At 36.6% G+C, this 13,016-nt stretch overlaps 2 protein-coding genes across 3 annotated transcripts in view; one reads left to right on the top strand and one right to left on the bottom strand.

Moving 5' to 3' along the window:
* LOC129777577 (neuronal acetylcholine receptor subunit beta-3-like) overlaps window positions 1–2,415 on the bottom strand; it is a 10,312-nt gene extending 7,897 nt beyond the window's left edge. The window contains exons 1-2 of the mRNA XM_055783941.1: window positions 1,233–2,415; window positions 1,137–1,174 (exon numbers count right to left, since the gene is read on the bottom strand). The gene's annotated coding sequence lies outside the window, so the exon portion shown is untranslated. The remainder of the gene's footprint in view (window positions 1–1,136; window positions 1,175–1,232) is intronic.
* LOC129777576 (neuronal acetylcholine receptor subunit beta-3-like) lies at window positions 1,766–9,858 on the top strand. 2 transcript variants are annotated; one of them, XM_055783936.1, is made up of 6 exons: window positions 1,766–2,006; window positions 2,080–2,243; window positions 2,911–2,958; window positions 8,465–8,580; window positions 8,640–9,004; window positions 9,063–9,858. In XM_055783936.1, exons 1-6 carry the CDS (start codon window positions 1,925–1,927, stop codon window positions 9,626–9,628), a joined length of 1,341 nt encoding a protein of 446 aa, XP_055639911.1. In that variant the 5' UTR covers window positions 1,766–1,924; the 3' UTR covers window positions 9,629–9,858. The 2 variants fall into 2 exon arrangements, with proteins under 2 accessions (XP_055639911.1, XP_055639910.1); XM_055783935.1 differs by having other exon boundaries at window positions 1,771–2,006; window positions 2,071–2,243.
* The last annotated feature ends 3,158 nt before the right edge of the window (window positions 9,859–13,016 follow it).

Consider the following 13,016-nt stretch of genomic DNA (forward strand, 5'->3'; position numbering starts at 1 on the left):
AATGGGATAAAAAAAATTAAAGCTTTTCGTATGGTTTGCCAAATACACGGCCAAGACAGAGAAAAATATATTCTCTTTCATGTTTTTCTTCATTCTCTTAGAAAACACTTTCCAAATTCATTTTATGATGAGGTGTAATATTATCACGCTTCCATATAACAGCCCTGGCAGCTATATGGCTAGTGCGATCGTGAAAAATAGCTTTGCATTCCAGCCGGCATTGGTTCGATCCCCATTGACGTCGTATGGACTTTTTTTGTGGCACAATCCTAAATGAAATGAGAAAAGAAAACAGAAAGAGATGTCTGTTCGCATACATACAAACCATTTTTAAGCTTTTAAAACAGCTCATTATTTGCGCATTTGACTCTGTAGCACAGGAAATGGCATCATTTCTACCAAAGATGAAATGTTTTCTACCAGCGCTAGTTTGGGTGTGGTCGTGCTTTTCTCATGCCCAAAACATTAACCAAAATATGTCGAATGGTCTCGTGAGTGATATTTTATTCACGAGCTAGCTCTCTCAAACTTAAATAAAGATTTCCGAGCACCATTCCTCTTATGCTGTCGATGTTTTCATCAATTGAAGAGGTCTTTCTTGACATTGCAAATCGTTCATCATTCAGGCATTCAAAGACGGCCGGGAAGGCCTTATATCATTAATACACCCATGTTTTCGATATTGTTGTGTCGCCAAATGTACTCTGCAACATTTTCAAAGTTACGGCACAAGAAATTTTGTTTGCAACACAAAATATCACACAATATCTTTAACCAATCGAATTATCCATATCAAAAATAGCCGAGCGAAAAAAAAATTAACTTGTACTCAATGCCGCTGTAATTGATATTAAGACCCCTGACAGTAGTACCAACTTGAAAAAAATGAAAAATGTTCAGCGAGAAGATTTAAAACCACAATTTGACAGAATATAGAATTGACAAAATGTAGAAATCAAAAGAGTTGTTAGTATTGTAGAGTGTAGTATTGATCAAAATACAAATGCATTCTAATAAATTTAATAGTATACAGATTTAGGGTAGGTTCCCCTAAATAACAACAGCTATGACGACCGTTAATACCAATATGCTGAGTTCATTACTACGATCATCCCATGTACTACTGGTTGCCTTACCGTAAATGTTGAATTGTCTTTAGGAAGTTCATATATTTCTGCAAATAAAATTAATTATTATTACGCATACCATCTCAGATAATGTATGTTCTGAACTCTGAATACTCATATGATGTCTTATTGCATCACAATATCCGATCTCCACACGGTTCTGAATGTCGACAGTCAACGAGTTCATCTTATTTCCGGTTCAGGTGTAGAGTTTAGCTGTCACCGAAATGGTTTCTCTTCCATATACAACATCGAACGTCTGGGAACAATATATGCTCATCTAGCGCGACACAACTGGCTCAATTTATTTACACGTGATGCATCCCCGGCAATATAGGTCGAGTGAAAGTATGCATCTTATGCAGTGGTCCACATTGTTCACATTCTGTCGCATATATAGTGTTCACGTCCGAGGTAGTAAACTTCCACCCGCACACAAATGCGCTACACGCTAATCCATTGGGATGAATATTCCATTCAGCAGCTGTCTCGATGGCAGATTCAGAGTGGAATTGTCACATGCATATGCGATGAATACGATTGCATTCTGCCGAACAATGTGCCATTTCATATGACGTCAATTTGGAGATGCTGCAGTTTTAGAGCACTATTCGCTATTTTTGTATTCGTCACACCAGCACTGCACCAGAACTAGACACATGTGTATCAATTGAGAAGTCTTTTTATCTGATAACGGGAGGACAGTTTCATCTAAATCACCATAATCAGTACTCTCCAGTCAGGGTATCCGAGCGGGAAGAGTTGATTTTCTCCGAGACATTACACAGGGAGCGCAAATGTTGAACCATCGGCACCGAGCCGTCTTTCTGGTGATCACTTTTGGGATCTTCGGTTTACCTGGCGGAATTGCAGGTGGTGGTATGGGAATATACTACTTTATTTTTGGATAGTTACTAAAGTAGTGCTTTCTTCTCTCGTGGAGATTCTGCAGCGCGATTCGATTGTGACAATGAGAACAAAGGAAATTCCTCAGAAGCGACCCTGAAGCATGCACTGCTTTGCGGAACAGGATACAACATCCACCAAAGGCCAGTGAAGAACCAACAGGATCGAGTGGCAATGTATATCGGAGCGGACGTTATGAACGTGGAGTTGGTAGGTATCGGTTTCCGACTCATCTCGATTTCTCCGTGAGTTGAATATATCGTATAGGTGGTGTTAACATTTAGTACTGGTTACAGTGTCATTCTCACCTTTTTGCTACACCTGTGGTATTTTCAAAATCAATCGAACTAATGTAGACGATAGTAAGCTCGAAGCAATTGATTGTTTTTCCAATGGCTCCTCCCGGTCTAGCAGCATTTCAATCAACATATCACAAGTGGGTAAATTATGTCTCGTGAGTTTACTACAAACAGTACTCACAAGGCGCGATAGACATTTTGACCTCCTATGAATATGTGGGACCGTGCCATGACTGTGTATTGTGTAGACACACTAATTTATACAATTGTAATTTAATGGAATAGCCGACAATTGTTTGGACAATTTCGTTGAAGAAGTAGACTCGAGAGAACAATTGACGACTGTTACCGACTATGTCTATAGCATAAAAGTGATGCGGTTGTTATGTTCGACATTGTCAAGATAAAGTGCAATTCAATGTAAACTGCATTGTTCGAAAAGACAATAAGTTTTTTGTGCACATCCACTGGGATTGATATTTCATGATTTGAATGCCCCCACAGTTATGTTGAGAATATTTTATGTAACAGGATAAACATCGTCAAGGTTGAATTTATATGTCTTTCCTTTATTTCAGATGCACAACACAAATGTGAAACTCGAAATCACAGTTGAACTCTCGATGGTTGGTAAATTTTATTGTGATAACTGAGCGATTCCATTTGAATTGAAAGGTCGATTTTTTTGGATTTTTTGATTTGACTCAATTTTTACAGACGCATTCTTTATGACCAAAAAGGACAATTTGTATCATCAGTTTTCCATTTTGACTCTGGCCTTACTTTTGAGAAGTACCGGTTAGTCCGATTGGTTTGGTGTCTTCCGCAATGCACAATGGTCCAGGAAATGTAATTAAGTGGAAATTAGCAATTAGGGCTCGACAGTTATTCTCTAGACAAAAACTGTCTTCGACAAAGTTGTTACATACGATAGAGCGCTCATTTTGATGTTATTAAAAATAGGGTGACCAAAATTGTCGATGAAATAAAAAATCTAACTTTCTTATCTTTATAGATAGAGGTAAACATAGTTCGACAATGTTATAGTTCTAGTTATTTGAGACATCTTTGTCATTTGAGACATCAAAGTCTATCTCTTGAAATAACCGATATAGCGCCTTATTTCTAAGTTGCGATAGAGTCACTATGAAAAAAAAAACGCTATTTTTTGCTCCAACTTTTATATTTAAAATTCTACATACAAACTGTCTTCGGAAGACTTTTAGAGCTTACTAATACAAATATTTTGCGATGCAGAACTTGTCAATATCTCAACTTTACTCAAAGTTATTGATATTTCTCCCAAAAAAATACGCTCTATTCAATTGTTTGTCATTCTTTCTGGGGCAAACATAACAAAGTTTATTGACAGCATTTGAAAGAGCATATTCCACTCTACGTGATGTGTGATTTTTATGTTATTTTTTGTGTTTGAGTAAATTAAAATTGAAATCATGAGTTTTTGGGTAAAAACATCAATAACTTTCAGAAGGATTAAGATATTGACAAGTTCTGCATCGCAAAATGTTGGTCTTGATAAGCTCTAAAAGTCGTACGAAGACAGTTTTGATGTAGAATTTGAAATATAAAAGTTAAAGCAAAAAAACCCGTTTTTTCATGGCCACCCTAATGCAACTTACAAAAAAAACGCGCTAAATCGATTATATAAAAATATAGAAAAAAGCTTTGTTCTACAAAGTTGTTTAAAATGATTGGGGCTACAACATTGTTCAACTATATTTATCTGTATCTATAAAGATAAGAAAGTTAGATTTTTTTATTTCATCGACAATTTTGGTCACCCTTTTTTTTGATAACATAAAAATGAGCGCTCTATCATATGTAACAACTTTGTTGAAGACAGTTTTTGTCTAAAGAACAAATATCTCGCACACAGTTGTTTCTTGCGCTTTCTATCTAAGTTACATTAGGGTAACCATGAAAAAACGGGTTTTTTTGTCGTAAATTTTATATTTCAAATTCTACATCAAAACTGTCTTCATACGACTTTTAGAGCTTATCAATACCAACATTTTGCGATGCAGAACTTGTCAATATCTGATTCCTACTTAAAGTTATTGATGTTTTTTTTACCCAAAAACTCATGATTTCAATTTTAATTTACTCAAACACAAAAAATAACATAGTTTTGAAAACCACGTATTATATAGAGTGAAATTTGTTCTTTCAAATTCCGCCAACAAACATTTTTTATGTTTGCCCCAGAAAGAATGACAAACAAATGAAAAGAGCGTGTTTTTTGGGAAAAAAATATCAATAATTTTGAGCGAAGTTGAGGTATTGACAAGTTCCGCATCGCAAAATGTTTGTATTAGAAAGTTCTAAAAGTCTTCTGAAGACAGTTTGTATGTAGAATTTGACATACAAAAGAAAGAGCAAAAAACATTTTTTTCATGGTGACCCTAACGTAACTTAGAAAAAAGGCGCTATATCGGTTATTTCAAGAGATAGAAAAATCTTTGTTCGACAAAGATGTCTCAAATAAGTGGGACTACAACATTGTCCAACTATGTTTACCTCTATCTTTAAAGATAAGAATGTTATATTTTTTATTTCATCGACAATTTTGGTCATCCTATTTTAGATAACATAAAAATGAGTGCTCTGTTGTATGTAACAACTTTGTCGAAGACAGTTTTTGTCTAGAGAATAACTGTCGAGCTCTGAATGCTAATTTCCACTTAAATACATCTCCTGGACCATTGTGCAATGTTTTAGATTATTATTGGGGCTATTATCTATATATATATATATAAATGGATTTCTGTCTGTCTGTCTGACTCTTATGGACTCGAAAACTACTGAACCGATCAACATGAAATTTGGTATGTAGGGGTTTTTGCGGCCGGGATGGTTTTCGTGATAGTTTGAGACCCCTCCCTCTCTCTAAGGGGGGGTGTCATACAAATTAAACATAAATTTCTGCATTACTCGAGAATTATTCAAGCAAATGAAAGCAAATTAGGCATACTGAGGTTCTAGGGTGCAATAAATGTTTCTATGGTAGTTAGACTCTCCACCCCCCTCTCTAAGGGGGGGCTGCCATACAAATGAAACACAAATTTCTGCATTACTCAAGAACTAATCAAGCAAATGAAACCAAATTTGACACGTGAAGGTTTTAGGGTGCAATCAATGTTTCTATGGTGGTTAGATTCTCCACTCCCCTCTCTAAGGGAGGGGGAGGGGGGCGTTTGGTGTGTGGGTCTTCACAATTCGACACCAAGCGCTCAAATTTTCGAAAAAGCTTCAAAACTATTCAACTTTTTAACTCTGATGAGAACAATACTCCTTTACTGGATATTAAGTACAAAGTTAACACAAACACAAATACATAAAGTGAACCGAAATATCTCTTATAAACAAATCGAACCGATTGTGTACTTAGTGATTCATCATGTGTTGATTCATCTTTATGTTTTAATATGTGACGGCGATGAATCTCTTTGAGCGACATGTGATAGGTGATAGCAACTGAGCATCTCTTCATAACGAACCGAACCGAGAGTATGCACACACACATACGCACACCTATTCATGCTCCGATGACTCATAATCCTGGGCACAGAAGTCAAATAATGTTAATATAACATAAATGAAACCAGAAAATTCAAAGTAAAACATTATAACACCAAATGATTTTTCTTTCTTCGTTCTCGCTCCAATATATGAAAATTGATTTTTTGCGATCCAGAACATCGATGGGAACACCAAATAGGTTTAACTGTCAACCAAAAATCTATACACTCGCGATGAAAAAAAACAAACGAAAAACAAACTGAAAAAAATACACTGTACACGGTACTATGTTATACATCGGTTTCCAATTGGATTTAGCTAGAACCAGAGATCTTTTACTGATATTCACTATATTGCATATATATTATACCAACTTTAATTGATTCCAGCTTTTTAAAAAAACAATTCCACTTTTGCCATGAAGGATTAAAACAAAACCCAGATTATTCATCACGTATTATGTAGCAGTTGGTTTCATTCAAATACATATAGACAAGATGAACACGCGACGAAAAGAGAACCGCACCGTAGCCAAACGAGCAGAGACCGGGATCGCACTAACACACGCGAAGAACAGAAAAACCTCTGCTGAATATATCATTTTTCATTCTTAATTCCCGTAAATTCCCGTAGGAAGCACATTTTTACACGCGATTAACTTATTTTTGGACCGAAATTCCCGCTAAACACCGACACTTGAAGGGTAAACAATGAGCACAAACGCGTACGTCTAGACTGCATCACCGCTCAATCTCCATCTCCCGCAATTTCATAGAATTGTTTGTTGACTATTACTCTTTCAAGTAATTAGCAAGTTTTTACTTTTATGTTAGATTTTGTTTACTCCCTTACATGACTTCTTTAACGTTTGCCAATATGCGTTGACAAAAATAAAAGCCCGCCACCAAAAAAATAATATTAAAATCACTCATAACCTTTGAGTAACCCCTCGTTTCCTCATGTTATGACAGCCAAAGTTGTGCGGTATTGTTAGCAATCGATATTGAAGCGATATAAACAAAGTGTTGTTTACATAGTATTGGAAACAGCATTTCATAACGATTTTCTCAATTTTGTTCGAATAAAAAATAATTTTGTTAAGTAAGAATAGCAATTTCATGAGTCTTTATTTTAAAAAAACAACATTTTTCATTGCATATATTTAGCCACATTTTTTTTACTAGTACGTAAAATAAACATAGAAAACAACTATAAAAGCCCGAGTTCGAGAAATAACAAATCACACAATAAAAGCGAAAAAGTTAAAAGCATCAATACTTAGTGTGGCCTCCTGAAGCTTCAATGACCTATTAAAGACGTTTGGGCATACTATCGACAAAGTTCTGGAGGTGCTGATGGTCGATTCGGTTGCACGCCTTCCGGAGAGCCGTGAAATAAGTGTCCTTACTAGTGACACCATCTTTCACCACTTTGTTGTCGAGAATGACCAATCGGGTTAAGATCAGTACTTTGTGGTGGCCATTCAAGGGGTTTTGTTTTGCGTGGACGGGAATAGGCTTTGGTCTTCTAAGCAGTATGCTTCGGGCCAATGTTCTGTTGGAAAACGAAACTGCTTCGTAGGCCAATTTTCCGAAGCGGTTCTTTCAGGTTGCCATCTAGGATGTAGACATCTGCTGTCATAATATTCAGGCAATCTTTGCAATCAACCTTTTCTCAAAAATAAGGCTAGAGTCAAAATGGCGAACCGATGATACAAATTTTCCTTTTTGGTCACAAAGAATGCGTCTGCAAAATTTGAGTCAAATAAAAAACACAAAAATTGATTTTATGAAAAAAATCATCATTTGCGGTGGAACAGCTAAACTTTTTTTCCTAAAGCCTGTTTCAGTTGTAATTTGGTCGCATAAAGTAGAAATAAAAAATACAAATAACGTACAAAAATGTGATTGATGTCATTTAGTAGGTTTTTAAATAAACTTCAAGGGAAAAATGCATGAAAATTATTCGTCCGCTGTTCGGATGAGTCTTCGAACTTTTCGTGTGATACCACTCATCGTTTTCTGCACAATACTGCTAGTAACCGTATTTGCTATCTTGTCCCACCACTTTTCCATTTGAGTTGGTTTTGCTACATTTCTTCAGTTTGCTTTTGATAATTGCCCAATATCTGTCGATGGGACGAAAATCCGAACAATTTGGGGATTGATATTTTTTCAATGAAATCGATCTTGTTCTCCTTATACCACTTGACGACATCCCGACTGTAACGGTGACGGAGACCTGTTCTCTATACTTAAAACTTTTCCATTCATTGTTGCCCCAGTGATGAAAACTTTTGTCTTCTCTCCACAACTTCAGATTCCTTTGCCAAATCTTCAACTTACGGGTAAACAACTTTGAACCTACCTACTTTTACGCTTTCCTTTTTACCAGCTCAAATGGAAAAGGAGAAGAACAACGTAACCAATACAGTGAAGAATAATTTTCATGTATTTGTACATGTATCTACAAAGTGACATCCTTCCCTTTTTGGTACGTTGTTTTTATGCTGAGAGATGTCCTACTTTATGCGGCCAAATTATAACTGAAACAGGCTTTACACAACAAGAGGTGTTTTCACTCCCCACACAGCAATGGTATGACGCGTTCCTCCACTGGAACAAAAAGGATAATGGGAACATCCACACACTGTCCGTATCGGAACAATACATATGGACACCAAAGTTGGCAGCAAAATCTCTGCTGAAGTATGGCTTGCCCTCCGCTTCCCTCAAAATACGTTCATAAAAACGAGTTTCATTTACAGGTCCCGCGTTCAAGGAAACAATCACTGTTTCCAGTCTAAGTGCTATTTAAGCTCCGACGGAGAGGTAATCTTCACGATGCTGTGCACATTCCAAATCGATTGCCTGGACAACTCCCGCCATTGGGCCTTCGAAACAAAGGGATGTCCGCTGAGGATATTCACACCAGAGTATGACATCAACCAGCTCTCACTGTTTCACTTCCAGCGACGGCTTTCCTACTCGGTAACGGGAGTCCTACCGTACAAAATTACGTCCTTCCAGATGGCCATCGTGAACAATTCGGTAAATCCCGAGTTCAGAATGGATATAGTTGTGGGGAGAATGATCGGACCACATCTGATGATCTTTCTTCTGTTGATACTCTGTAAGGTTATTGAAATATGATGATGTTCGGTGCGTATACTAATCTAACACTTTTCCAGTATTGATTGCTCTGAATCTCATGATAACGTGGTTTCGAATTGATACTACTGTTCGAGCCATGATGAACCTGACCTCGCTAGCCCTGCATGTGGCCTACACTCTCATCCTGTATTGGTATTCGAAAACCAAAATGGAACCAGCACTCGGATTGGCGAATCTCCTCTTGGCTTCGTCGGCGATAACAGTTCTGCTTATAGGCGAGCTAGTTTACTCGGAAAAGGTTTACAAACGTGAAGCAACGAGAGTTCCACCTGTCCTTCAAACAATCCATCTGGCTATCAGGAAGAATGTCACGATCAGACCGTTTATCCAAATCGGTTACATCAACTTCGATAACTATTTAATAAAATCGACCACTGAGCCGGCGGAAGCAGCAATGTCAAACCACGTGGAGAACTCACCGATGACGACAGATGCCACCATAATCGATCACGCTGATTCGGACGAAGAAGCCAATCTCAGCCAAATGAACTGGAGCGAGTTTGTGCAGCCCTTCGATCGTATGATTTTCTGTGGAATCTTCACTGCCTATGCGCTGATGCTGCTGGTGTTCTGTCTTGCGTAAGACAAAAAAAAACCCCAATATAAACCAAATAGACGAACAGCTCAATTAAATGATAATATGCTAGATTTTTTTTTTCGCTGGCTTGGAAAATTAGTTATCCGGGAAGCAATCGTAAGCCGGAAAAGTACAATGAAAAGCGATCACCTTCTGATGAGAATCTAATGTGTTCGGTAGATTCCAATGTATGTTATTGGAATGAATTTATAAGTTTAATAGATTGTAGAAAATAATTCCGAAAATTGTTCTTCAAGAATATCACACTTTATTCTCGATCCATTCTTATTTTTTCTATATTTTGCCCAATAGATTGGAAGGCCTACTCGGATATGAGTTTATATTTGAATTCCTCGCTCGAAATAAAAGCACCGTAAAATGACGATGAAAATGTCTGGTTTGCACTTTACCACTCTTTTTCTTGCGACATCCGTTCAATATTTGTTCGTATTTCTTCAGGACTCTCGATCTTAGCCTTGAAAAAGGTTGTTTTTGGAAAATTATGGGCCACAGGAACACTTGTCTTTCGATTAGAGGAAAATTGAACATGTCCCGTGTAGTTGAAAAATATATCTCTGATGTCGAGATTATTATGCAAAAATCCCTCATCTTTCAAAAAAAAAAAAATACCGCCCTCTAGTCCAAAGCCATAAAAAGAATAAAAAGTGACTGCAATCAATAATTACAAAAATTAAATCCATGTTTTTGCAAGTCTAATATTTTTTATAAAAAGCTCATTGGCTCCAATTTGATACGTCGATCATCTAAATCGGTGATTCAAAAGTTATGAATGAAAAAAAAGGCATTTTTAGGAACAGGTTGAAAAAATGATTTTTCGGACCACCCTAAAATGGAAATGGTCACCCTAACTAAAAAATATAAAAAAGGGTTTAATATTTTGCAATAAAGAACAAAACTACCACTTTTCATGGAAATCTTATAGTTATTTTTTTTCTTTATCGCAAAACATTAGACCCGTATTTTTTATTTTTTTCGTTAGGGTAACCATTTCCATTTTAGGGTGGTCCGAAAATGATCTTCCAAAAATGACTTTTTTCGAAAATCCAGAATTTCGAACTACAAAACCGATTTAGATGATCTGATATATCGATCATCTCAATTGACGCTAAAGAATTGAAAAAATACTACACTTGCAAAAAAATGAATTTGGGTTTTGTAATTTTTGATTGTATTTGTTTTTGATAGTTTCATGGTCTTGGTCATTATGTGATGGTAATCCCAGCCCCTTACTGCTCACATTACGGTCTGCTGCATTGGTAATTGATAGTATTTACAATGGACAACGGAGCTCGAGGAGATCATCATGAATAAGTTTCATAATCACGAGCAGGACACGAAATATTCAAAGATGAAAAATGAATATCGACTCTCCTCTCAGTCGCTTCGCTTCGGCAAGCACTACAACATAATTTGACTTGACTAGAAAATAAACTGACGAACGTTGAGAGCGAGGATGATTGAAGAACTATTTTAGCCAACGATTATTCTAATTGACGTGATTAATGAATACAAATCTGCCTCTTCATTCAACTGACTTCATTCCACACTTCTACTTCCCCCGGACATGAATTTCTTTACCCGCGTACACTTATTATTAATCTTATTTTTACGTCCATATAAAGTGAAACGAAAACTTGATTTCTGATGCAAAAAAGCAGTTGCACCATTAATGGACGGTTTATAGTCGAGTCGTGGAGCGAGATAGCGACTAAACGCCCGACTGACTATTGAGTCTTGTTGACAGAGAAACTGCGTGAAGAAGCCAAAAGTCATTTCCAATCGAATATCAAGGGGAATTTCTTCACAGGCGGCTGACTATCCTCAGTTGAATATAACTATGCCGAGCTCTGAATGATACTACAGGCAAACCTTTTTTTGTGCGGGAGATAGGGACCGCACAAAAAAGTCGCATAAAAAATCGTGCGAATCTTAACCAGTAGCTTTAAAAAATAGTGTTCGGTACAAAATTTGAAAAAAAAAACTTTTTCTTTGCGGAAACTTGTTGCTATTAATAATCATGTCGAGTGCATCATAGTGCATTTGATGGAAGGATGAGAATATTTTGAGAAATTAATGTTTTAGACGCAAATATGTTTTTTTCGCATTGAAATGCAAATAAAATATCGAAAAAAACTAAATGGACGATAACTTCGGCAAATATGCAAATATATCGCACAAAAAATCGCACAGAAAAAACCGCACAAGAACAGAAAATCGCACAAAAAAAAATTGTAAAAAAAAAAATCGTATAAAAAAAGACCGCACAGAAACAGGTTTTCACACACAATAGTGGAAGCCTCATATAAACAGACCCTCTGTGTATGGTCCAACTGTGAAAAATTCGAACAATACGAATATTCTCACTCCGAAAAAAGGCGACATGTGTATCGATAGAACAGTAATACTCTTTCGCCTAAATGGCTACTGTGTAATGGATAAAAATGTGTATCAATAGAATAGGAATACTCTTACGCCAAAAATGGCTACTGTGTAATCTATCTATCTATCTTCACCAGCCTATTCAAGGCTGGTTTTCAACGGCTCTTCTCAGAGCTAGAGGCGAATGAACTGAAAAGTTTAAAGCCTCTCAAAGCCAAAAAGAAGAAGAAGTATCTATCTATCTATATTAGGGTGGCAATGGATGTATGAAAAAAAAATCATCATCGAATTTCAAAAACCGACCATATACAATTTGTTTATAGGCCCAAAAAATGACCTGTGCAAAGTCTCAGCTCAATCGGCTATAATTTAGGGGTGCCTCAAAGCGCTCAAAGTTTTGATTCTTTGATCCTCGAAAATCTTCCAAGGGGAGAGTAAGGCCGTCTGCACACGGGTCAACTGAAAACCAACTTCAACTTGACGAAGGTTGAAAGCATGTGAAATCAAATGGGAGTCCGCACACGGGGCAACCAGTTGACAAGGTTGACTCAACCTGTTGGAAGTAGCCTAGCATGTCGAATTGCCGCTGTTTGAGGTTGACAACATTTTCGTTCAATTTTGTTCGCGCCAATTTTTTTCGTAAATCAGTGTAAATTTGTTTTATCAAATGAGGGATGTATTTACAAAAAATTAAATATATTTCAAGGATTCATTAATAAGACTAAGCAAATAGAAATGTGTGCTCGTTATGCATTGAGGATTACTATATTATTATATTGATGACATACCCATCAGATTAAAGAGCTCGACTAAGGTTTATTTGTGAAAGATGTTATGATATTTGATGAACTCTCCCGGGTATAAAATTTTCGTACACTTAATAATATTATACAAATATTTTTGAATTCATGGTGAACAGTAGATCTTGTGGTGTACTAAATGTATGTAAATGTATTTTGAAAAAAAAAATAAACAAACTGCGTGTTCCACGATC

Source organism: Toxorhynchites rutilus, chromosome 3 (assembly GCF_029784135.1).
Source record: "Toxorhynchites rutilus septentrionalis strain SRP chromosome 3, ASM2978413v1, whole genome shotgun sequence".
NCBI classification, from domain to species: Eukaryota; Metazoa; Arthropoda; class Insecta; order Diptera; family Culicidae; genus Toxorhynchites; species Toxorhynchites rutilus.

Bases quoted from the DNA above. Each gene is read 5' to 3' on its own strand.
- LOC129777576 (XM_055783935.1), top strand. From the start codon at position 1,925: ATGTTGAACCATCGGCACCGAGCCGTCTTTCTGGTGATCACTTTTGGG. The intron at 2,007-2,070 runs GTATGGGAATAT...TCTCTCGTGGAG, and splicing joins TGGCGGAATTGCAGGTGGTG to ATTCTGCAGCGCGATTCGAT. The intron at 9,005-9,062 runs GTAAGGTTATTG...ACACTTTTCCAG, and splicing joins CTTTCTTCTGTTGATACTCT to TATTGATTGCTCTGAATCTC.